Source organism: Erigeron canadensis, chromosome 5, assembly GCF_010389155.1.
Source record: "Erigeron canadensis isolate Cc75 chromosome 5, C_canadensis_v1, whole genome shotgun sequence".
NCBI classification, from domain to species: Eukaryota; Viridiplantae; Streptophyta; class Magnoliopsida; order Asterales; family Asteraceae; genus Erigeron; species Erigeron canadensis.
The window spans coordinates 30,389,431-30,412,548 of NC_057765.1; the positions used below are offsets into that span (position 1 = coordinate 30,389,431).

Here is a 23,118-nt window from a genome sequence, read left to right on the forward strand (position 1 = left end):
CCTTTAAAAAGAAAAGCTACATTTGTCACAAAACAATGCTAACAATTCTTGTAACTAATTTGATGCTACAAATCACAGTTTTAACTTTTATGCATTATTATTGCTGTCATCTGTTGAATATTGACACGAATTAGGAATCCGAAAAATTATAATTAACATATAACATAACTATAATCTAATATACCATTCAAAAAGGTAATACAAGAAAGCGCTAGATATCTCTAATAATGATGTGTATTGCAGCCGGTTAAAGTTTGTCTGGCGATAGAGTGTTGATCTAGTTGGCCAAAGGTCTCACATCATGCGCCACCATTACCAAAAAAATTGATATCGGTGTACTTGTTTCTAAATATGGCTCTTTGAGTCCTGTAAGAACCATATGCTACTTATTCAATCAAGAATCAGAGTAAAAAAGTCTCAAGATTCCAATTCACTTAAACGAATGACTTCTTTCAACAACTGATTAGCTGCATTCTTTACGTCATCAGGAACTTTCAGTTTAGTAGGCACTGTCTCAAGAGCATACAAAGTTATTACCCTCATCACAACAGGCAAGTCTATATTCGTTGCCCCCTTTTTCCATACACTCTGATTCGCAAACTTGCAGGACTCTTTTAGCGTGCACTTGTTGCATACCTGAAAGCTAACATTCTTAGTTTTTTTTAAATCTATAAGATAATGGCATATCAGCGGTCGCTGCATATATGTGTATGTGTACGCGTACCGCGTAGTCGCGTACGCGTGCATATAACTTTACCTTTGATGCAAGCATGGAAAAGCAATTAACATACGGATAAAAAGAGTAAACTTATAAAAACTATTCTGTTGTCATGAATATGTACATATATGCTTCGTATTTTATTCTCTTTGGCTATACATTAACACTAACCGTTTCTTCTTGAATCCCAAAATGAAAGCGCATTGCTTTGGCCGAAAAAATATTCTTCCGCGCAAGGGAAGGGCATCCAAATTGGGCCACTTTTTTCAAATCACTATCGGGCAACCACCTAAAATGATCAGAGTACGGGTATAAGGAAGCATACAATACGTAACAGATAACCAATTAGTGAATATGTACAACAGGGCATGGCTGTGTTGCATGACATTAAGCGTGATTTAAAGGTGACATAACAGTTATAATGAGGTTGGCGAAAAGAGGCAGGATGTCGTTCTTATGGATCATCAACAGGTGTAGAAAGCTTCAGATTTCTCAAGAGAATTTACATCATCAATTGGAGCTAGACAGTTTAACTGTTTCGGATGGGCAGGCATAATTTGGGAGCCACAATTGTGATTGTATGGATTTACAGGTGTCAAGTAGTGGCTTTAGACAGTTTGGAATCTCCTTCTTGTATATCCCGAGATACTTGTAATCATACCCTCTTCTTCCCTATTCTATGTTAGCTGGAGGGTTAATAATATGCAGCTTTATCAACCAAAAAGAAGTTGAACCTAAATTTGTATTACTGGTCAAATAGCAACAAGTATGGTTCACTCATATATTTGCATCACTGAGACATATACTGCTTTCATAATGGGTTACTCAACTTTTTATAGGTCCTCTTCTCAAGTAAAGGATGAATCTTGATGATTTAGACATACGAAACTCAAACTTTCATGCCTTGAAGGACACTTATCAAGGAAACATTTTTAACATCCTTAATGTCAAATGTTTGTTTAGTTTATAATTCCAAAAAGCCAATTAACAATACATTTTATACATCAAATGTGCAAAGTGCACTGTATGCAATAACTTTCACAAAATTAGAAAAAGCAAGAAAAAGAATCCACTGTCTTTTCTAAGTAAAAAACAGGCTTTATTGAGAAGAAAAAAAAAAACAAGATTCACAATGAGGCCCAGACAGTAACAAGTGATTCTTAATCAACATGGCTACATCCATGTGAGATGATAACCTGATTACTAGTATATGGAGAATCAAAAGAAAACTTGATGGTGAACTATTACAAAAATGGAATCCTAATGTAACTCACTAAAGAAAGACCCTCATCCACTGTGTTAGGAATTAACCGCACAAACACCTAATAATGATTGTATTTAAATAACAAGCATGAAGAACACGAAGGATTTAACATGGTATATCACACTAAACTATGTGAACTAATCCACTAGGGGGAATGAGGTTTTCTATTGATTTTCCAAACAATACATGTACAAGAGATGATAGTATATATAGGCTACAAGTAGGGTTTAGCAGAACTTACATTCCAAATTTAGATATAACAGAACCGGGCCTAAGTAATGAGGCTGGCTGCCCAGCCTAAACAAATAAGGCCTTCTGCCTTTATAATCTGCTAGAAGTCTGTCGCCTTTAAGTGGGCCTGTAGACAACAATATCCCGACACACTGGGGTACTCTTGGATATATATGTAGCTTTGATGATGCCATTCCTATGTTGATTAATGTCTTTGTTACATGATTTATGCAGTAAATCTTGACAAAGAACAATAAAATGGGTAAAAGGAGGAGGCTTCCCTTATTCGGGTATCCAGAGATGGTGGGCCAACTTTGACTCGGATGTAGTGGCCTAAAGATTTCTTTTTGCCCGTGGGTGGTTCCAACCTTTTCCCTAGCCATCCCCGAGTTATTTGCCAATGGCAGGGTTCGAACTTGATACCTCTTGAGAGGAAACAAGACTCCTTGCCACTAAATCACTTGGTGATGTTAGCACAATATGAGACTCTAACAATATGAGATTCTAATTTCGTTTGCTTGCGATTTGTTAGCAAAATAAGCCATGTTTGGTAGTTTATTGCTAGTTTTTTGTGAGAATGAACAACCCAATTTCGATAACACTTCTATAGAAATCTTGTTTAAGTATTCTACCGTCTTACCACAAGTAATAAGAAAGTCAGCATCAAAAGTAATTTTGCAATTACACTTCAAGTAAAATACCCATGCATCTACTTACATGAAGTATAAAAGTGTTCTGCAAGTAACAAATCACCTTCTACCACCATACTAAATAAAAACTACAGGGGCTATATTTTTTGTTGCTCTTTTCCTTGCCTGTTGAATATTTTATTTCAACCAATTTTCTTTTAGTGAATGCTGAACGATTTATGTTTTGATTACTCAAACTCAACTTAGTATAAAAAAAATGACGGCTACATCAACATTATTTTCCAGATCTTTATCGTCAAATGATGCTTGTACTCTACCTTTGTCATAATAAGATATAACCCTCGTTGACTTTGATATAAAAAATCTAACTCATTTGATGCTCAAAGGTCTGAAATAATAATCTCTTTTTACTCGAACCTAGATACTAAACCTTGCAACAATCTATACCATTGTTTTATGGAAAACCAGTACCACTATAAAGGTTAACAATAGCAAAATCGATAAGTCAAACTTAAAAGCACATAAACCAGCCGTAAGCAACAATACCGATGGAACCCTAATGTGACTCTCACTGAAAAGAAGATGCCTGTAAACTAAGCTGAGTTTCGAATGTAAGGCTCAAGAAGTGGAATTTAAATTAGGATTCAAATTACAGTTTACAGCTTTAGCTACCCAAAAGCTTAAATATTTAGTCTTTGAAATCAAACTAGCTATGGAGTCTCATACATAGCTAATACCTTTTTAATGAGATGATTAGAATAACATTTTTACTGTCTTATACAGTACATTTTATGTTTAGCCTTAAACGTTTATTCCCGACTTCCCCTATGTGAAGTGTTCATATTCACTTAGATATAATAACAATAATCATAGTAAGAAATGTGTTTGTGGGTGTTCTGTGATTGATATTATTATTACCTAGCGTTATTGCGTCTATGATTGTCGTTCCTAATATTTCTTATGCCGAGCTTCAAAAACTATCAACAACTGAAAGTTTCCCCTTAAGGGCACTTACTCAATAAACTACATTGTATATCTAAAAAAAAAAAAAAAAAAAAGCCAGCAAAGAGTTTGTACATACTTGTTGATTTCGCGATGATCCTTGGCAAACTTTTCAGCTGCAAACTTCAAGAAATCTCGGCCGTAATTATTCACAAAACAAGAAACATCAAACTTATTATTTGGTAAAAAATTCGCATTAATCAAGTACCCTTTCTTATACAAATACTCTGCAAACACAGCCATATCTGGTGACAACTCCTTATATTCCATAATAACCTCCTCTACTTTCCTAACCTCATTTTTCAACTTCTTTCTTTGACCAGCACTACTCGTAAACAAAGTCGACAACTTTTTCAAACCCTTTTCCGATTCTTGATCAAGTTCAAAACTTTTTGCCTTTTTTGACACCCCAATTGCTTCTTTGAAAAGGGTTTTCGACCGTTTCGAAATCTTTGCTTTTTTCATTGAACCTTCCGTACAAGTACTCAATTCCACCTTCAATTTTCCTGAATTTTCCGTAAGTTCTTCCTTTTCAATTTCAAGCCCAACTGCTTCTTTGAAAACGGCTTCCAATGACTTAATTGATTTCCCATTTACTTCTTTCGTGTCGGATTCGTGTCGAAATTGAGAGGAAAGGGAAATGCTTCTGCTAAAATGTGAAATGGGTATTAAAGATTTTGTATAAATCAAAGGAATTAAGTGGGTTTCAGAGAGTGATTTGGGATGGGGATTGAACAGTTTGTGAATTTTATAAAATTGAAAGCTTTTGGGGCGAATCATTTGTGGGTTTCTGTTGTCTGGAAATATTAGTTTGACAGTTTCGTTGTTGGGGTTTAGTGTTATTTTTATTTTGGGGATATATCATTAGGGTTTAAGGGGGTCTAGTTCTTGATTGTTCAGGAATTTTTTTAGAGTAAATCACCTTTTTTACCTAAATGATTTGTTTAAAATTTCTCAATCAAGAATTTAACAAAATTATAATTTAATAATAATAACTAGCTAATAATCCCGGGTTTAACCCGGGCACTAACTAAAAGTCTAAAATAAAAAAAAAAACTAAAAGAATATATGTAGTTTTTATAATTGATATATCATAACTTTGTTTGGAGATATTAAGTTGGTTAACATAATATATATGTATGAGTATTTATTATATTAACAAAACATAAAAAAAAAAATTCACAATCAAAAAGTAAGAATTTAAAATAAACATTTAGTAAGCTAGCTATTTATCTTGTATTTGTGGTTTTGTTACACATGTACACCCAACAATTAAAAAAAATTGGTTTCTTCTGATGTATCTATTTAAAATTGCTGAGATGATCCATGATTTAAAGTATTACATACTGTCTTGAAATGATAATTCAAAGTTTTAAATAACTAAATAATAATGATTTTAGATTTTGGGGCGTTATAAGTTTCTTTTTCTTCATAATACCTCGATGGTGTATGTGAGAGTTTAAGATATGAATATATACAGTCTAACCCTTATCACAACAATAAGAGAGATTGCTTTTAAGCTTTATATAAGATGGAATATGACCTCCAACCTTATAATACTCGATGATATATTTTTTTTATGGAAAATGATAAATCTTCCTAACCAAATAGCCTAATATTCCTCCTAAAACATTAAAAAGGTGATATGTGGTATCCACTAATTCTCTTTCCTAATTTTGCCGCTGATTTTTTCACATGTCATCATTTTATGATTAGGAGGATTATTAGGCTATTTGGTTAAGAGGATTTATCATTTCCTTTCCTTTTTATCTTCATATCCTGCAAAGATGTTAATAACTTAATCATAAGCACATCCAAGGTGCGCTATAATTTCCGAGCAAAACCCAATTATAGCACCATTGTCAATTTTAATTTACGACGATAGCATTAAACCATCTCCAATAGAGCACAATGGAAATTAATTTGCTAGCTAGTGTCACATCAACATGACACTGATTTTATCACATTAACAACACAACGAAATGCCGAAGTAACACATAAAACTACTTTTACCTCCAACAATAGCTCATTTTGTTCTTCAATTTGCCACCACCTTGTCAAGTTGTCATCATTGACATATTTTAAAAAACACCATTAATAAAAATTAAAAAAACAAATATATAATAAAACATTACATTGCATTTTGAAAATTATAAAACCATCGTTTAATTGAAAATATTATTAAATGTTTATAAGAGTATCTTCAATGAAGCTTCACGAAAAACTTTTTTGGTACATCAAAGTCTTTCAACAAACTTGACCGTTGACACCATTGGGTGAAAAAAAATTTTAGTCAAAAGTTTGATATTAGTGATCAAGCTATTGAGCAAAAACTTTTTTCAAATTATGGATATTTAATCAAAAAACATGTTAGAAAAAGCTACCGTTGAAGTTGATTTGACTTTTTATAAAGATTGAAATTAATGGATCATGTATGAGGTGACCCAAAAAAACCTTTTAAAAACTTTTTATCTTTAAAGATGTTTTAAAGAAGACACATTTTTTTTCTTATGAAAGCATGCTTTCCTCGCTATGCCTATAATCGGCCGAGCACGCCAAAGCGCAAATACGTGTCAGACCAAAACAAGCCAGCTCGATGGATCCCGTTGGAAATGAATAATGATCTTAATGAACACTATTCACCTCGCGCCAACTCATTTAGTTTTAACTTGCCATTTCATTATTAATATTAAATATTAAATTAGAAAAGCCATTTTTTAAAATTAAAAATACATTATACTAATATAAATAAAATTTATATTAATTAAAAAACATACATAAATTAAAAAATGACATATCGTACTTTTTGTTTTAATTCTTGGTTTTGCGAACGCTGTAATTATAATCTACCTAGGATATAGCTCAAATTAATTACAAGCAGTTGTAGTCTAAAACGAATTATAATCCTAATTCTACATGTACTAATTCAGCTAAATATTAATTCCTACATTTGTATTCTGGTTTCTACAATGTCATGAACTGGACTAGTCTCATCCACATTATCAGGCAATAATTTCTGATCAAAGGTTTTCGCAATCACAAAGAACTTGTGACTAATTGGAGCCTCAGATAGTAAAATGCCTCTATTCTCGAACAAGAATCTGCAAAAATAAATGATCAAAGCAGAAGTTGATGATACGCCAGCAATCAGAAAAAGGCCTATAAAGCTTTCCAACGAGAGCTGGTCAGAGGTCTCGACAACCCCAATTTTGTCTCTGCAGTTTGCTTCTTGACCCAACCATTTATTGGAAATATTTGTTAGTATGTTGTTCTCCAGGACTTGTGAAATAGCTTTTGAAACAAGTGGTACCAAAGGAGATCCTTTTGGAAATGCCTGCAAATTTACCATAATCATTGTCATCATAATTTGCAAATATTAAGCATCTTTAATAATTGGTAACATTTTCTTGGAACAGGACGAATAAGAGACTTACAAAGCCAAAGCCTCCAGTTTCATATGTCGGACCGACCATGATGTACTTGTTGCAGTATGTGGCCAGGAACAGCTGCATATAAGGAAGCTCATCAAAAACGGCAGAAACTCCTCCAAGTTTACTCCCTTTTGAAAGCGCATCATCATACTCTTGCAAGCTTCGATAGCCCTTTAACTTTCCTGCCTCAAAACCTATATCCTTCAACACCTGTTCAACATAAGAACCATCCTTGTACCCTAAACTGTCTCCTCGTCTCATGAGATCGTAAATATCTCTGTAATCTGGTTGAAGTCTCTGTACTGTCAATTGGGATATTAAGCTTGCTATGTAGCTTGATTGTATTACTAGCACCACAAAAATCCACACAACCACCACGAATCTTGATAAGTTGCTTATGATTTTCTCTTCTGCAACATTATTTATTTACGATTATGATACGTTGCATACATTGGAAAAATACGTTAGTTTACAATATAACTTTCACTTACTGTGGGCAAAAACAAGTGTTGAGAAAGAATACCAAAACATGATTCCAACTTGCTTATATGGGAGGCCACGGAATTCTTTATTTATCTGATGTTCGATTACCCAAACGACAACTCCAGTATAGATAAAGAAAGCACATGCTGTTAACCAAAGTTTTGTTTCCAAAGGTTTCAGAAATATCCATGCATTTTTCCTGTCATCATCTTTGATTGGAACAATCATTATGATTCCAGACTCTGTATATGGCAATGTGAAGTCGACAAACTTAGACCTGTTTGCCCGTATAGACACATCTCCAATCACCAAATCGAACTCCTGTTATGAAGATTTTGTTAGATTTATCCACAAGAAATATAAATAAGAAAAAAACTAGCACCAAAAGATGTATGGTTTACCTTGAGGAAAATCTGGTAAACAAGATCATTATAGCTTGTTGAAGTCACTCCATTGATGTTACCAAAAGGAATATATTCGTAGGATGGTGCTAGTGGTAGTTCTTCCAGTACTGCCTCAAAAACTTCCACACAGAAGCCCGTTGGTTTGGTCTCATCAGTTTTCGGGTCTATTTTGCCAATTTTAATAAACTCATCGTACCCACTTTTGGCTGGAACTCCTACTCTTAACTTCTTTTCTTTCATAGCTGGGATCTCCCAACCTCGAGGAATATCATTACTTCCACCAGGCCATATGATACCACCACCCTGAGACGGAGATATTATGCCATTAATCCGTCTCCATAAGCCAACAGATTTCTCTTCCTCTCCTATTAAGTTAACTATTTGGTAATCCGGTGGTCCTAACTGTCCATCACTTAAAATGAAGTCGCCACTCAACCCTTTTAGTCTAGTCTTTCTAATCTCATATATCAGAGTTGATCCTAGTTTAGAGGTTCCTATAGCATCTATATCTGTTACGAGAGACTGTTTCGTTTGTGGTTGGAATGTAGAGGCACTGCCTAGTCTCTCTAATGCCATTGCTAGTGCACAAGTGGTATCATATGCCAATAAACCAGATACATCAACTTTAATTCCTTTCATATCTTGATTATTTCTCTGAAATCTCTTTTCAAAGTTGTTTAGCTCAATAGACCTCGGAATATAGGGCTTCACACCAACTACTCCTTGCATTGAATCCATATCACTAGGATCCAATGTATGCAAAAGATTGGTGACGATCCAGGCATACCCATTTTGCATCATTCCTGCTTCTTTTGCTTTCTTGAAAAAAATAGAAGCCATGTTTGGTAACAAATGGACTACAAAAACCCGTGTTGGCATACTTTTTAATTTGTTAAGCTCGTCGGAGATATGATCATGTGAAGCAAAACGAGATAAGGAAATCCAACTTACGATGTTGGCCCCAACCTTTTGTAAGGCAACAGACAAATATTGAATCAATTCACTTCCAAAATCATCTTGGTAAACAAACACCACATCTCGCCAACTGAAAGACTTGACGAGTGCTGCTATGGGTTGAGCTAGAGTGGACGAACTGTGTGATACTCGGACAAAGTAGGGATCATCCTTTGGGGATAGAGAAGGGCTTGTAGCTAAAGACAGTATCGGAACCTTAGCTTTGTTGCCAATATTGACTACAAATTCTGCTTGTGAGGATTCATGGGGTCCTATAATTGCCATTACTTTAACATCTTTTAGAAGTTTTATAGCTGCAAAACAAGCCACACGAATTTGAGTTAACGTACATGAATAGTATCACAAACAAGTCTACGGCGTACTTAAGTCATAACAAACCGGCGTCTTGTCTTTCTAAACGAATTTATTGATAACTTGAAGCTTCCATAACAATAATCTAACTACTAATTATATAAATTTCATTAAACTAATTAAAACGTTTAGAGGGCGTACTGACCTGCAGAAGCAGCTTCAACTGTATCATGCTTTGCATCACGAAAATGAGGGACGATTTCTGTAGTGTAGTTGTGAGTTTGATAGAAATCGTGGAGCGCCATATTGATGCAAATAATGTTTGTCTTTCCGAAGCTTGATTCCATATCAAGAATCACACCAATTCCTATCTTTTTGGTCCCATTTACTGTGGATATAAAGTTGATGATGATGAAAAGAAGGAGCATGACATGATGGTGAAGTTGATGAAGAGAGGAGTATTTGTGCTTCATTCTTGATAACTGACTTGAAGCCTCTTTAATAAATTCCACTAAATAGCTTATAGCCTTATATATATTTTGCTTGGGTAATTAAATTATGTTAATTTGTTCAAAGCTTCTCGAAAGCTAGATATCTCAAAGTCTTTATGGTCTTGCCAATGAATCAGTACCAACCAAAATGTTAGAATAACTATATGAATATCTATAAGACTATAATATATATATGCATGCAAGTAACAAACTAACAATACTTAGCTAGGTCGATCTTCTTTTTCTTTTCTTCATTCTACTTTTTTTTTTTTAATAACTTTCACATGCCTCAGTATTTTATTTTTTTTACTTGATATGATACATATATATAATTAAAAGCTTAATACATTTAATTACGTTTTCTTTTTTTACTAAAAAAAATAACTATCAATTAGCTATTTTTTATTTAATACAAATTAGCAAAAATTATTTATACATTCGGTAATATTGACTTGGTCAAGAAACCCTTTCTTCAATCTTCCTTAATTGGTGCATCTTTGACAATTCGCCAATTAAAGACGTACATAATACAAAGCAAAGACCATTCGACAATATTGGTGATGTCGAAGATTTTTGTCGTACTTGCATATAATTTAAAGATGATGATTGGTTAATGTAGTGATTTGATTACGTATTGTTTAGGTTTAGATATTTTAATAAGAGAAAAGTGAATATGGGGCTATTATACATCCAACTTGGGAAGAAAAATCTCTCACATACTAATATTTTAATATTTTGAATAAATGTTTGCCCCCCATGATTTTTATGGTTCAAAAAAAGTATGTGGGGAGTTTTTCACCCAACTTAAGTGCCTAACAGCCTCATATTCTCTTCCTCCTTTTTAATAACACTGTGTGTATTTAAAACTAGATTTAATCCCATTATACACAAATTATTTACAAACTATTCAAAATAAACTTACATATTTAAATTCAAAAATCCTAATAAATTCAAATATATATTAAAATATATAAAAATAAATTTTAATTATTAGTTGGTTAAATATTAGAGATAAATATGAGTTTATATATTATTAATTTTATTTGAATAAATTGTTATTTTAAGAAAAAGATTTAAAAGTTTAGATTGATGATGAAAAAAAAAAGTTGTAAATTAAGAAAAGTGTTTATAAATGTAAATTTATGATGGAAAATGAAAAAGTATGGATTATATTAATGACTTATGCTAATTTAATTAAACTAGAAAAATTTAAGAGTTGTAATTGGTTAATTGGGTTAAAACAGTATGTTATCTTATACTGTAACATCTTATCTTAATTTTACTTTTAATCTTATCTTAAGATATACTAAAAGATAACTGACATAATATCAATTAACCAATCACAACTCTCTATTTTTTTAATTTAATGAAATTAACACATATCATATTATAATTTAAACTTTTTTTATTTTCCATAATCAATTTACACTTTTAAAACTTTTTTCTTAAAATAATAATTTTATTGAAATAAAATATATAGAATATAAACTCATGTTTATCCAAATATCCAACTAATTAAATAATTTAAAAATATCTTTTTATTAAATAGAAAAACCAATTTTGCTTATAATTAGTCTTCATCCAACTATAATTATAACTTATTCAAGTTATTTTTAATGGGTGTTTGATATTGCAATTACAAAAAATTTTTTGCGTTTTAAAAAAATATTATGCGTTTTGAGAAAGCATATTGGTAAATGCTTCTCCAAAACTGCATTTTCATAGCAGATAATTACTTTTTCATAAACATTTGTTTAGATTATTTGTATTTTCGAAACGTAACGATTCTAAGTTTTCATTTTAAGTTTTCATTTTGACCCAAAAGGTAAGTTCAATTTAAGAGGAACTCGTGGCTCTTCTATTTAAATAGGTGGATTATGTAGCTTGTTGATTTTGGTTTTTAATTTTGAAGTATTTTATTGAATTATTAAAGTGTTTTTGAGAGTCTTTCGTCCCAGATCTTTATACAATTTTTTCTGAGTATAAATAAAAAGTTTGCTGTTAAAAAAAACAAATAAATGGGTTTTATAGAAAATGGTATATCATTTTTAATATTTAACTTTTATAGCAACCTAATTATATACGTATTTGATATAATAAATAATATTATTCAAAAATAAAATTTACCTAACAATAATTTCTAGAGTAAATTACACTTTTCGTCTCTGAAGTTGGCACGTTTTTCACTTTTGATCCATAAACTTTAAAAATTACAATTTTGACCTTAAAGTTGGCCAATTTTTTCAATAATCGTCCTTTGGCCTTACGGCGTTAAAAAATGGCCGTTAACGTACGCACGTGCTAGACACGTGAGGGTACTAATGTCATTTCACCTTACACCGAGGGACGAAAAGTGAAAAAATAGTTACTTGAGGGACGAAAAGTGAAAAAATAGCTACATGAAGGACGAAAAATGAAAATCATACAAATAAACTTATTCTTCCATTCTTTCTTTTCCGATCATCTTCTCTGATCATTTTTACCGATGGAATTTTCTGACTTTGAATCCAAATCTAGACCACAACCAAAATCATTTACTCAAATTCATGACATTCAAAACACAACCAATTAAACAAATTATATTTCAAACATGTCAGTTATCTTTTTTTTTTCTTTTCTAAATTTTGATTTTAATTGAAAGGAAGACGGTGGATGGTGGTGATTCTAGGTGGCGGCGGTTGATTGGTGGTGAATGTGGACGGCGGTGGTTGGAGGTGACTGTAGATGGCAGTGTTTGGAGGTGACTATAGATGGCGGTGTTTGGTGGTAATTGTAAGCAGCGGTGGCTGGTGGTGATTGTAGGCGGTGGTGGCTGGTGTTGATTGTAGTGGCGTTGGCTGGTGGTAATTATAGGCGGCGGTGGCTATGGGTGGCAGTTGCTCGTGGTGGTTATAGACGGCGGTGGCTGTTGTTGTTGGTTATTAGGTGGTGGTGATTGGAGGCTTGGGGGTAAAGGGAAAATAAATGTCTAGCTGGAAAATTTAATCGGAAAAGATGATCGAAAAAGAAAGAATGGAAGAATAAATTTACTTGTATGATTTTCATTTTTCGTCCCTCGAGTAGCTATTTTTTCAATTTTCGTCCCTCAAGTAGCTATTTTTTCACTTTTCGTCCCTCGGTGTAAGGTGAAATGACATTAGTGACCTCACGTGTCTAGCACGTGCGTACATTAACGACCATTTTTTAACGCCGTAAGGCCAAATGATGATTATTGAAAAAATTGGCCAACTTTAGGGTCAAAATTGTAATTTTTAAAGTTTAAGGATCAAAAATGAAAAACGTGTCAACTTTAGGGACGAAAAGTGTAATTTACTCTAATTTCTGTAACCAATGGATAAGGATGACAAAAACATGTTGAGGTGTTTTGTACTACTAATAATTAGTACGAGAAAAAAAAAAGGTCCCTTATAATGAGAAGAAAAAACTTTTGCCACTAGCCAAAAAAAAAAAAAAAAAACAAAGAAACAAATAAAGTAAACCATTGAATCAATTACAAGGATAGATGACGGATGTTAATCCAAAGGGGAACCTTGGTCCGATAATTGGGATTGTAAGCCATCCAAGTGATGGTGCTTCTGGCAGACTCAATGATGACTCCCATGTTTCATATATTGCTGCTTCTTATGTTAAGTTTGTTGAATCTGCTGGTGCCAGAGTCATTCCACTTATTTACAATGAACCCCCTGAGATTCTTCAAACTGTAACACTTTCTATTTCTGTTACTTTTTTTTTTTTCCAAATGAAGTTTAAGCTCTGATGATGATGATTTTGCAATTGTATTTCTACAGAAACTTAATCTGATTAATGGAGTGCTTTTCACTGGTGGATGGGCTAAAAAAGGGCTTTACACTGAAGTTGTTGAGGCAATTTTTAAGGTAAGTTGTACTTTTTTTTTTTTTTTTTTTGGCAGAGACTTTTGACTCTCGGGGTATAGTAGTTTAGGATTAAAATGATTTGCTTTTAATATGAAGGTAGTAACACAAGAATAGGTTTCGATATTTTTCATGATATATAACTATGAGATTAGGAATGTAGTCACTTGTGGGTTTGATTCCCATTATTCGAAAGCGAACCTATTAACCAAAAAAATTGTCTATAATCAAATTCTACACCACCAATTGATGGTGCATTTAGGTGGCCTATACCGCAGGCAATCCCCTTTCCTGATATTGATATTGTTTGCCAGATATTCAAGACATTGCTCTTGTAAAAGAACAACCTTTTTCAAAAATGTAACATGGAAGTCACATTTGGGAGTTATCTGACACATAATTTCCGCGGACAAAAAAAGGGGTAAATGGGTGGGAACCCTCTGGTCCCATGTACCGTTTTAGTACCCAAAGCGCACACCGCATAGAACTCATGCCCGATAAGTCACCATCCTCATACATGGGAACACAAGATATAGTTTCTCCACTTGCCTTTGGCAAGTTTTGAACCTGTGACCTTTAGCCTTCATCTGTGGGCCCATATGGTCACATGATGGCGGTATCACTGGGGTTTCACCCATTGGTAATTTCCATGGACAATGTAATATCTATCCAAAGATTTTAGGCTGGTGATACTGAAACCATCCCGATCTGGAAATATGTGCTCTATATATGAAGTCAATTCATACAGTTCATGCTACTTAGTTTTCGTATGCAGAGTCATGTCTTGTTTTAATAGCTATTTTTGTTACTTGATTTGTGCAGCATGTCCTGAAGAGGAATGATGCTGGAGATCACTTTCCCTTATTCGCGATTTGCTTAGGTTTTGAACTATTGACTATGATTATCAGCAAAGTAAGTGTTCATTGAAGAATATAATGTTTGTTTGTGTGCATACTTTCACTGCTTACCTAAAATTGATCACAACTATGTACATCTTTTTCTTATGCATTCTAGCACAAGTTTTTCAAAGACATACTTAAGCATGTCATCAATATGATAAGTAAAACGTAATCAATTTCAAGTGAAATCCTAGTATGTTTTTTAAGTGTATCTGTTTCCCTAGAGTGAATGTAATAGGTTCAGATCCCGGTCCAATGTCTCTTAATTTGAAGGTGGGTTACTTGATTCACCTCTCTCATATTGGCCGCGAGATCACTTGGCCCACCTAATGAGTGGACCAATACCCCTGGATTCTGGTTCTCATTTTAAATATTGTATTGCACCATTGCCAACAAGATTTTGGTCTAGGAGTATCAAAAAGAGAATGACTATATATTACCAGGATGATAAAATTCTTGAAAGATTTAGTGGATCACATCATGCATCTACACTTCAACTTATGAAAAACATTTCTATCGAAGGAACGATGTTTCAAAGGTATTACCTTGTTTTTGTACTTTCAAAAATAAACAAATTACTCCTAGTTATCTTAAGTGCAGATGTTAGTGAATGTCTTTTGCTGTAAATCATTTTAATGTAGATGTTTTTTGTATTCCATAGATTTTCTGCGGATTTGCTTGGAAAGTTGAGTACAGATCGCCTTGTGATGCACCACCATAAAGTTAGTAATTATCTTTAGTGCTATAATTTATAAATCTTCGACTCTATGATTTCTAATACAGGCACTAAAATTCATATTTAAAACATATCTGTTTTCTCTATGTAACAGTATGGTATATCGCCAGAAAGATTTCAAGGAAACATAAACTTGCGGAATTTCTTTAAGATTTTGACAACTAGCACCGACAAAGATAATAAGGTGCATAGCTAATTCATCATACTGTTTTACCTTTTACAAAATTTCTGATGAGATTGTTCATTGAACATTTTGTGAATATTACAAAGACTAGTATCACACTATTAACACATCATTCATCAGGTTTATGTGTCAACTGTTCAATCACACCGATATCCAGTAACTGCTGTCCAGTGGCACCCAGAGGTATAAATTACCTTGATGCTTCATTGCTTCTTTCTCTCAATAGTAGTTTTGTATAACTTCCCATTATCAGCAAAAAATGCTCAGTCCTCATTGTAATGTTGCAGAAAAATGCTTTTGAGTGGGGGTTATCAATGATCCCACATTCAGATGACGCAGTTCAAGTGGCTCAACATTTTGCCAACTTTTTTGTGAGGTACCATTTTCCACTTCTTTAAAGTCTAAATGCTTTTCTTACTTGATCAAAGGCATATAAACCATCTTCAATTTTCAGCGAGGCAAGAAAATCTTTAAATAGACCGCCACTTCGGAGGGTGTTGGATAATCTTATATACAATTATAATCCCACTTATTGTGGGAAAGTTGGGTAAGGCTTAATTGTCATTTGTCTGCTCTTTTTGAATCAACTTCTATTCGTTTCCATCTTTTAAGTACAATTTGATAGACAAAATGATAGTACAAAGATTGAAAGGTGGAAACAAAACTAGGAAACTGGGTAATTAGGATGTGAACATATATTTTGCTAACTTTTTCCTGTTCATTCTTCTGATTTTTCAGTAGGGGATACGACGAGGTTTACATCTTTACCGAAAACTTTGCTAGAATATAATCTAGTAATGTAAATTTGTTGTAAATAAAGAATGATCCATCTGTAAAAATCTGGACTGTAAAAGTTTGATCTACTGAAATTAAATAGTCACTAATATTTAGTGAATTGAATGAATTTAATTTCATTTGGGTATCTTCTTTGTCTTTTTGAACATCCATTTGGTCACCCAAGATGTTAACTAATGAGGTTCGAACTTAAACGTGAGTACATGTACGTTGACCACCTTGGTAGTAATTAAGAGTGCTGATATGGATTTTGTTAATTTCTGTCCCCCAACTTCAAATTTTCCAAAACCCATTTAGTGTAAAAGAATACGTCCGTTAGAGCATTTGAGTTGATCACCCATGAAGTCGAAAAAGTAGCTACATTAGCAGCATTTGAGTTGATCACACCATCAAGTCAAAAAAGTAGCTACACTAGCAACCATTTAGCAATCGCACAATATCACACCTGATTCGTAATAATCACACCGTAAATTTACTTGACATGCAATACCTCAAAATATACCCAAATAATATCCCGCCATACCTATAATTAGGGATGTGCATATGACCCGAAAACCCGCGATCCGGCTTAGACCCATTCAAACCCAACTCCAACTGAACCGCTGGATAGGGTAATGGGCCGGGTCACGGATTTGATTTTGTTGCTCCGTCGGGTTTCAGACCGGGCTGGATTTTGACAAGCGAAGAACACATGTCCCTTAAACCTGAGAACCAAACCGAACACGATCTGAACCGACCCGCCCGAAAGAGGTCTAGGATATAATAATAGAGTACCGAATCAGATAAAAACAAAAAAGATAACCACACATTTGCATCATGCCATGGGTCCATGGACACGGGACGAAAACCGGGTTTAAGATTTTTGGAGGTCTCAAACGAGATCAAATTTAGAGGTCTAGTTTATTACCGTATAAATTAAAGTAAAAAAAAAAAGTAGCTCTCTTTTTGTTATTCAACTACGAGTAATAAAAAAAATGCAGATTTTGATTCAAAAATCAAAAAGGTGTTTCCAAATATTAAGTCTAATATACAGAATATTGAGATCTTAGAATTTTGAGGGCCTAAAACGATCGCTTAGTACCATACTACTGTAGTCCCAAGTAGAAGTGAACAAAAACCGGTTTCTACCCAACCCGACCCGAAACCGAAACGGTTTTTGGTCAACGGAACCAAAATCGGGTTTGATCCAACCCGACCCGGTTTGAAACCGGTTTGGGTCCAACTTTGACCGGTTATTGACCGGGTTTGACTCGTTTTTTTGGACCAAAAACCGAACCCGACCCGAACTCAACCCAGTTTCTAACCGAAAATAAAACCCGAAAACCCAAACCGGTTTGTAAACCGCCGGGTTGGGTCAAACCCGAACCGGTTTGGATCAAACCCGGTTGTTGACCAGTTTCGGGTTTGGTTTCGTTTTCGGGTTCGGGTTCCAACCCGGTTTTTTTTTACACCTCTAGTCCCAAGTAGTGTTGACCCACCACTGGTTGTCAAGCACGACATAGACCAATTGAAAAGAACGTTACATATGCTCTTATAAGCAGTGGCGGATCCATGAAATTTTTTAAGAAGGGGCAATATGTAGTAGAGACAATAATACATATGGGTTGGTAACGATTCAAGAATATTCAGGTTTAGTTTTACGTTACATGTAAGATTATTTTATGATACAGAAATAGGTATGCCTTTTATTTAAATAAAAACTTAGATGTACATAAAACATTTGATTGTAATTTTTTCATTGAATTATCCAAGTATGCTATTAACATATCAAAATCATATAAATACAAATATATTGTTTCATTTAAGTACACAAGACATATATATACTACCCTATGATAATAAAAAACCAACATCCATTTTTTTATTTTAGTGAAAACCTAAAATAAAGATGTTAAAAAACTTAAAAATGTATAAATCAATATTTGTTGGGTTAATGTGAGGAGGTGCCTAGGACCCTCCTAATAACACTATGGATCCGCCAATGCTTTAAGCACGTGTTATGAACATTGTGTTTTGTCTGTTTATGTGTTCAATGTTGTTTAAAACTTAAAAGAAGAATTCAGATGCAACTTAGTGAAGAATTATAAACTAATCTAATCCATGCATTACACGGACACGATGCAACTTCTACAATTAGGATTAGACCCGAGCTATTTTGGAATTTAGTTTTGCGAAACAGAAATTTTTGGACCCATTCATAGCTAAAGAAAGACTCAGTCATCCCCAATAAAAAACTGATAAGAAAGTTTTATGATCATATCTGCATTGACACTTTAATCTTTATCTAATTAGGAAATACTATTTCACAGGTTTCTTTTTTGAACACGGGTTGAATGCATCTCACTAAGATGACTTTATCTTCGTTTTACCCTTTCACAATGTTATTTTATTGATGTTGAAAAGGTATGTACTAGCTATACGTTCTAATGTTTTTACTATAAATATAATATCAAGCTACACACTTTGTTTCATCAATTTCTTAAGCTATCAAAGTATATTGAAGAACAAGTGTTTCATTTCGATCTCAACTAATTAATGGCGTCTTATTTGCTTTTATTCGGTCTCTTGTTGGCAACTAGTTCTCTTGCATTGGCTTCCGACCCCAGTCCTCTTCAAGACTTCTGTGTGGCGGATCCAGATAGCAAAGGTAAAACATTGGTCTAATTTTCGTGGTCTTAATTACAAGTTTATAAGATTTAAAGTGTTTTAATGTTTTAGTCTTTTGTTCTTATAGTACTCGTGAATGGGGTGGTTTGTAAAGATCCACAACGCGTGAAAGCAGATGATTTTCTATTTAGAGGGCTACAACGTATGGGTAACACCTCCAACGACGTTGGATCTAATGTGACCGCAGTAACTGTAGCAGAGTTACCGGGCCTCAACACTTTGGGCATTTCCTTGGCCCGTATTGACTTTGCTCCATGGGGAATTAACCCTCCACATACGCACCCTCGTGCCACTGAAATCTTGACTGTCATTGAAGGAAGCCTTCTAGTCGGTTTTGTCACATCCAACCCAGAAAACCGTCTCTTCACAAAAGTACTTCAAAAGGGTGATGTGTTCGTGTTCCCACAAGGTCTAATTCACTTCCAGAAAAACGTCGGAAATGGGTATTCTCTTGCGATTGCGGGTCTAAGTAGTCAAAACCCAGGAGTCATTACCATCGCAAATGCTGTGTTTGGATCAAACCCGGACATCACTGGAGATATTCTTGCAAAGGCCTTCCAAGTTGACGAGAAGATAGTTTATCAAATTCAATCTAAATTTTAAAAATATATGTAGTGATCATTATAAGAATATATTTATTTCTCTAACTTATATGTTTTCTTACTAGTGATATTGGTTTGTTTTGTCATGTTATATTCAGAAGCGAATAAAAATATATTATAATTTTATAACTTTATCTTGTGAATGTGATGAGACATGAGTGTCAAACTGTCAATATCTTACTTTGTCTCGATTTTGGTTGTTGTCGATTGTAATTTAAGTTCAATTGTTTAACTAATCTAGTGATTATCATAAACTCAAGCTATCGTAATTAAGCCGTAATATACACAATCAAGCATTGAAAGGCGCAACTTAATAAGTTACTTATATACTCCATCCGTCACAATTTAGATGTCTAAATTTACAACTTTAATCATTAATATTATTGTTTATGTTTTATAATACTTGATGAAAGTTTTATCAATATAAAATACATTTAACACTCAATTAATTCATATATTTTATTACATAACGCAAATAAAAATCTAGACGGTCAAAGTTAAACAAGAAAAACCGAAAATGTCAAATTATATATGACATTTAAATTGGTACAGAGTGAGAGAGTATAGCATAACTTTAATAACAAAGTATATTCGGGGCTGCTTGTTAATATTATGAATTTATGATAGTCCTTAGGGCTATGGTTAAACTCGTAACAAAATATTGTACATGCGGTTGAGAATATAGTTACTTGAAAATCTTAATCTTAATCTTAATATATACTATAAGACAGTTGAACTAATGACTTATTAACCAATCAAATCGCTCAATTTTATCAAATTAACTCTCGCTTATGTCATCATTTAGATTAACTATAAATTAAAAATCCTAATAATCATTATCCAAATATATTATTATATTAGTATTTATTTTAATTTGATAAAAGTCTCATTAATTAACATTTTTTTGCTTTTGTATCAATAATTTACACTTTTTAGCCCTAAATTTTATATTTATTTTGAACTATCAACTTGAGACCTTTTTTTTTTATATATATTTATTTTTAACCATCAACATGAGAAGCTTTTATATTTTAAGAGAGAGTTTTATATATTTAATTTTTTAAAGTTACCCATTGTCACTCAAATCAAGAGTCAAGTACACGATCACAAGTATATTTCTATACATATACTTAAATGTCAAGTACAAGATAACAAGTATATTTATATTTTAATTCTTAATTATCTTTCATAATTATTTCACATTATGAGTACAACTATTTTTAAAATTTTTTATAATATATTGTAGCATGTGCCTTGTGGAATAACTACGGAAAACATTTTCATCAATATATCTCAGCTAATAATGACAGTGACAAACCTTTGATTATTGTACTACAATTTATAAAGTATAACACTTAGAATTGTGTATCTTTAAAATTATAAGCTTTTATAAATTAAATGTATGAAGATCTAATATTGATAATATCATAAACCTCGTGTCCAGCGTTCGGCATGAGTTTAAAACCTAATACATATAGCTAAAGTTGTAAAATAAAAACTTGTATACATGTTTACATTAGTTTAAGGAATGCCGTATACTGCTGAAGCGTTTTAAGTTGGATATACACATGAATAAATTTTAAAATTATTACTTGGACTAAATTAACTTGTATACATTTTTAAATATTTAATCATGTAAAAATTCCATTAATCAAACATTACCATTTGAATATTCAAATTTAACGGAGTATATTTGGACAATATCATGGCAAAGTCTGAAATTTTTACATATGCAAAGTCTAACATCAATAATCTTAATTATGACTAACCTTAGATTTGGTAAGACACAAAGTATGTAAATGTATAATCTCACTGACTTGGTACAAATTACATGAAGTTAAATTGGTGTTTGTTTACGCGTTCCACTCAGTTTCATTCATGTATCTAGCTAATTTCATACCGTTCAAAAATATTATAGAATTCCATGTAGCAAAACGTGTACTGTTCTGCAATTAGGATTAGACCAGAGGTAATTTACTTTGTATGATTTTGACCACATTAAGTCATTAACACCAAATGATCACCAATTTAATGGTCTACTGTAAATGATTATATCTTTTTTATAAAAGGTTTCATGTTCAAAACTTATCATAATTAGAGAAAATGGTTGGACAATTATCTGAATAAAAAATTAATCGGTATCCTCGAATAACCCCAACAGAAAAAACCTACCTAAATTGATCCGTTTACCCGTTTTCTTTAAGGCTATGATATTATCAGAAAAAACCTCGTGTCCATTTGTACCCGTTTACCCGTTTTCTTTAATCATCTATCACATCCATGCATCTTCAACTTGTACAGTGTGCTGTAATGCTAGTACTGTATGGTAGAATAATAAAAAACCATGTTACTAATATTTTCTTTACCACATTATCAACAGCTATGCACCCAAATAGTCCATGAGCAGTTGTATTATCTATTTGTAAACATATTAGTTAAGTTATTGGTGTAACAATTTAACCTAATCACTTTTCTAGCATATTTCAGAATCTAAATGTACGAAATAGATCAAGTTAGTCAATTTTTCATTATCTCTAATATAATACTCCGTAGAAAAAAAGTTAGCTAGTTATAAGATCGAGTTACATAATTTTCATAATTAAGCGAGAGTGTTTGATGAATTTTTTATAGTTTGATACAACAAATATATAAAATCTCGACAATTGGATTATGATATAAACTGATGCATGAAAATACATAACACACAAAATATATGCTGATTCACAAATCGATCTTTTCATGTTAGTATTAACATTTGAATCTATACAAGTGTCGTAATCAATATCTAATTAACATTTGCTAGACTACGAGTTTTCAAAACTTAAATTACTTCTTTGGATGAATAAAATCGGTTAACATTAGAAATGTCAAGTAGGAAATCTATGGCGGATTTATATGTCGGAATATGGTAGTTTTTTAAATAATGATACAAAAGAGTCTTATGAATTGTTGCGGACAGATATAGCATGCATGTTTTTTCATATTTTATTTTTAACGGTAACTTTCGAATATAACATGCTCTAACCATTTAAAGGTGAGAGCCTACCTATAGGATTTAAGAATGTGAATTAAGCCATAAGTCCATACCATGTCACACAAAAAATTTTCACACTTTCATGTGTGTAAAAATATATAGAACTAAAACTGTGTAGAAATTTCTTCACACTAAAAAGTGTGAACTAGAACTAAAAGTTCACACTTTTTAGTGTAAACTTTTATAATTATTTTGTCACGCTTCATTTGTCCACGCTAAAAGTATGTAAAAGTTTCTACACACTTTTAGGTCTGTATAATTTTACACACTTAAACGTGTGACAATTTTTTATTTGTTAACACTAACTAAAAGAGTGGATAAATGCAACATAATTTGTAAAGTGTATTCTACTTTTTGTACTCTTGTAGGAATAAAAGCAAAAGTGAACC

General features: G+C 32.8%; 4 protein-coding genes across 8 annotated transcripts; 2 read left to right on the forward strand and 2 right to left on the reverse strand.

Moving 5' to 3' along the window:
• Window positions 1–58: 58 nt before the first annotated feature.
• LOC122600345 lies at window positions 59–4,696 on the reverse strand. 2 transcript variants are annotated; one of them, XM_043773053.1, is made up of 3 exons: window positions 3,945–4,696; window positions 890–1,007; window positions 59–636 (listed from the first exon to the last, which is right to left on the reverse strand). In XM_043773053.1, exons 1-3 carry the CDS (start codon window positions 4,643–4,645, stop codon window positions 418–420), a joined length of 1,038 nt encoding a protein of 345 aa, XP_043628988.1. In that variant the 5' UTR covers window positions 4,646–4,696; the 3' UTR covers window positions 59–417. The 2 variants fall into 2 exon arrangements, 1 of the variants encoding a protein (XP_043628988.1); XR_006324037.1 differs by lacking the exon at window positions 59–636 and adding an exon at window positions 2,224–2,665 and having other exon boundaries at window positions 920–1,007.
• A 2,113-nt stretch (window positions 4,697–6,809) lies between these two features.
• LOC122601548 (glutamate receptor 2.7-like) lies at window positions 6,810–9,922 on the reverse strand. The gene is made up of 5 exons (XM_043774301.1): window positions 9,655–9,922; window positions 8,181–9,451; window positions 7,788–8,100; window positions 7,300–7,706; window positions 6,810–7,199 (listed from the first exon to the last, which is right to left on the reverse strand). The coding sequence occupies exons 1-5, from the start codon at window positions 9,920–9,922 to the stop codon at window positions 6,810–6,812; spliced, it is 2,649 nt and encodes an 882-aa protein (XP_043630236.1).
• A 3,438-nt stretch (window positions 9,923–13,360) lies between these two features.
• On the forward strand, window positions 13,361–18,808 carry LOC122599177 (gamma-glutamyl hydrolase 2-like). 3 transcript variants are annotated; one of them, XM_043771636.1, is made up of 10 exons: window positions 13,362–13,640; window positions 13,729–13,815; window positions 14,635–14,724; window positions 15,155–15,249; window positions 15,373–15,433; window positions 15,542–15,631; window positions 15,752–15,814; window positions 15,919–16,007; window positions 16,086–16,178; window positions 16,370–16,553. In XM_043771636.1, the coding sequence occupies exons 1-10, from the start codon at window positions 13,443–13,445 to the stop codon at window positions 16,419–16,421; spliced, it is 918 nt and encodes a 305-aa protein (XP_043627571.1). In that variant the 5' UTR covers window positions 13,362–13,442; the 3' UTR covers window positions 16,422–16,553. The 3 variants fall into 3 exon arrangements, with proteins under 3 accessions (XP_043627573.1, XP_043627572.1, XP_043627571.1); XM_043771638.1 differs by lacking the exons at window positions 16,086–16,178; window positions 16,370–16,553 and adding an exon at window positions 18,736–18,808 and having other exon boundaries at window positions 13,361–13,640; XM_043771637.1 differs by lacking the exon at window positions 16,086–16,178 and having other exon boundaries at window positions 13,361–13,640.
• On the forward strand, window positions 18,751–19,870 carry LOC122599178 (putative germin-like protein 2-1). 2 transcript variants are annotated; one of them, XM_043771640.1, is made up of 3 exons: window positions 18,751–18,829; window positions 19,006–19,073; window positions 19,161–19,870. In XM_043771640.1, exons 1-3 carry the CDS (start codon window positions 18,819–18,821, stop codon window positions 19,694–19,696), a joined length of 615 nt encoding a protein of 204 aa, XP_043627575.1. In that variant the 5' UTR covers window positions 18,751–18,818; the 3' UTR covers window positions 19,697–19,870. The 2 variants fall into 2 exon arrangements, with proteins under 2 accessions (XP_043627575.1, XP_043627574.1); XM_043771639.1 differs by lacking the exon at window positions 18,751–18,829 and having other exon boundaries at window positions 18,861–19,073.
• The last annotated feature ends 3,248 nt before the right edge of the window (window positions 19,871–23,118 follow it).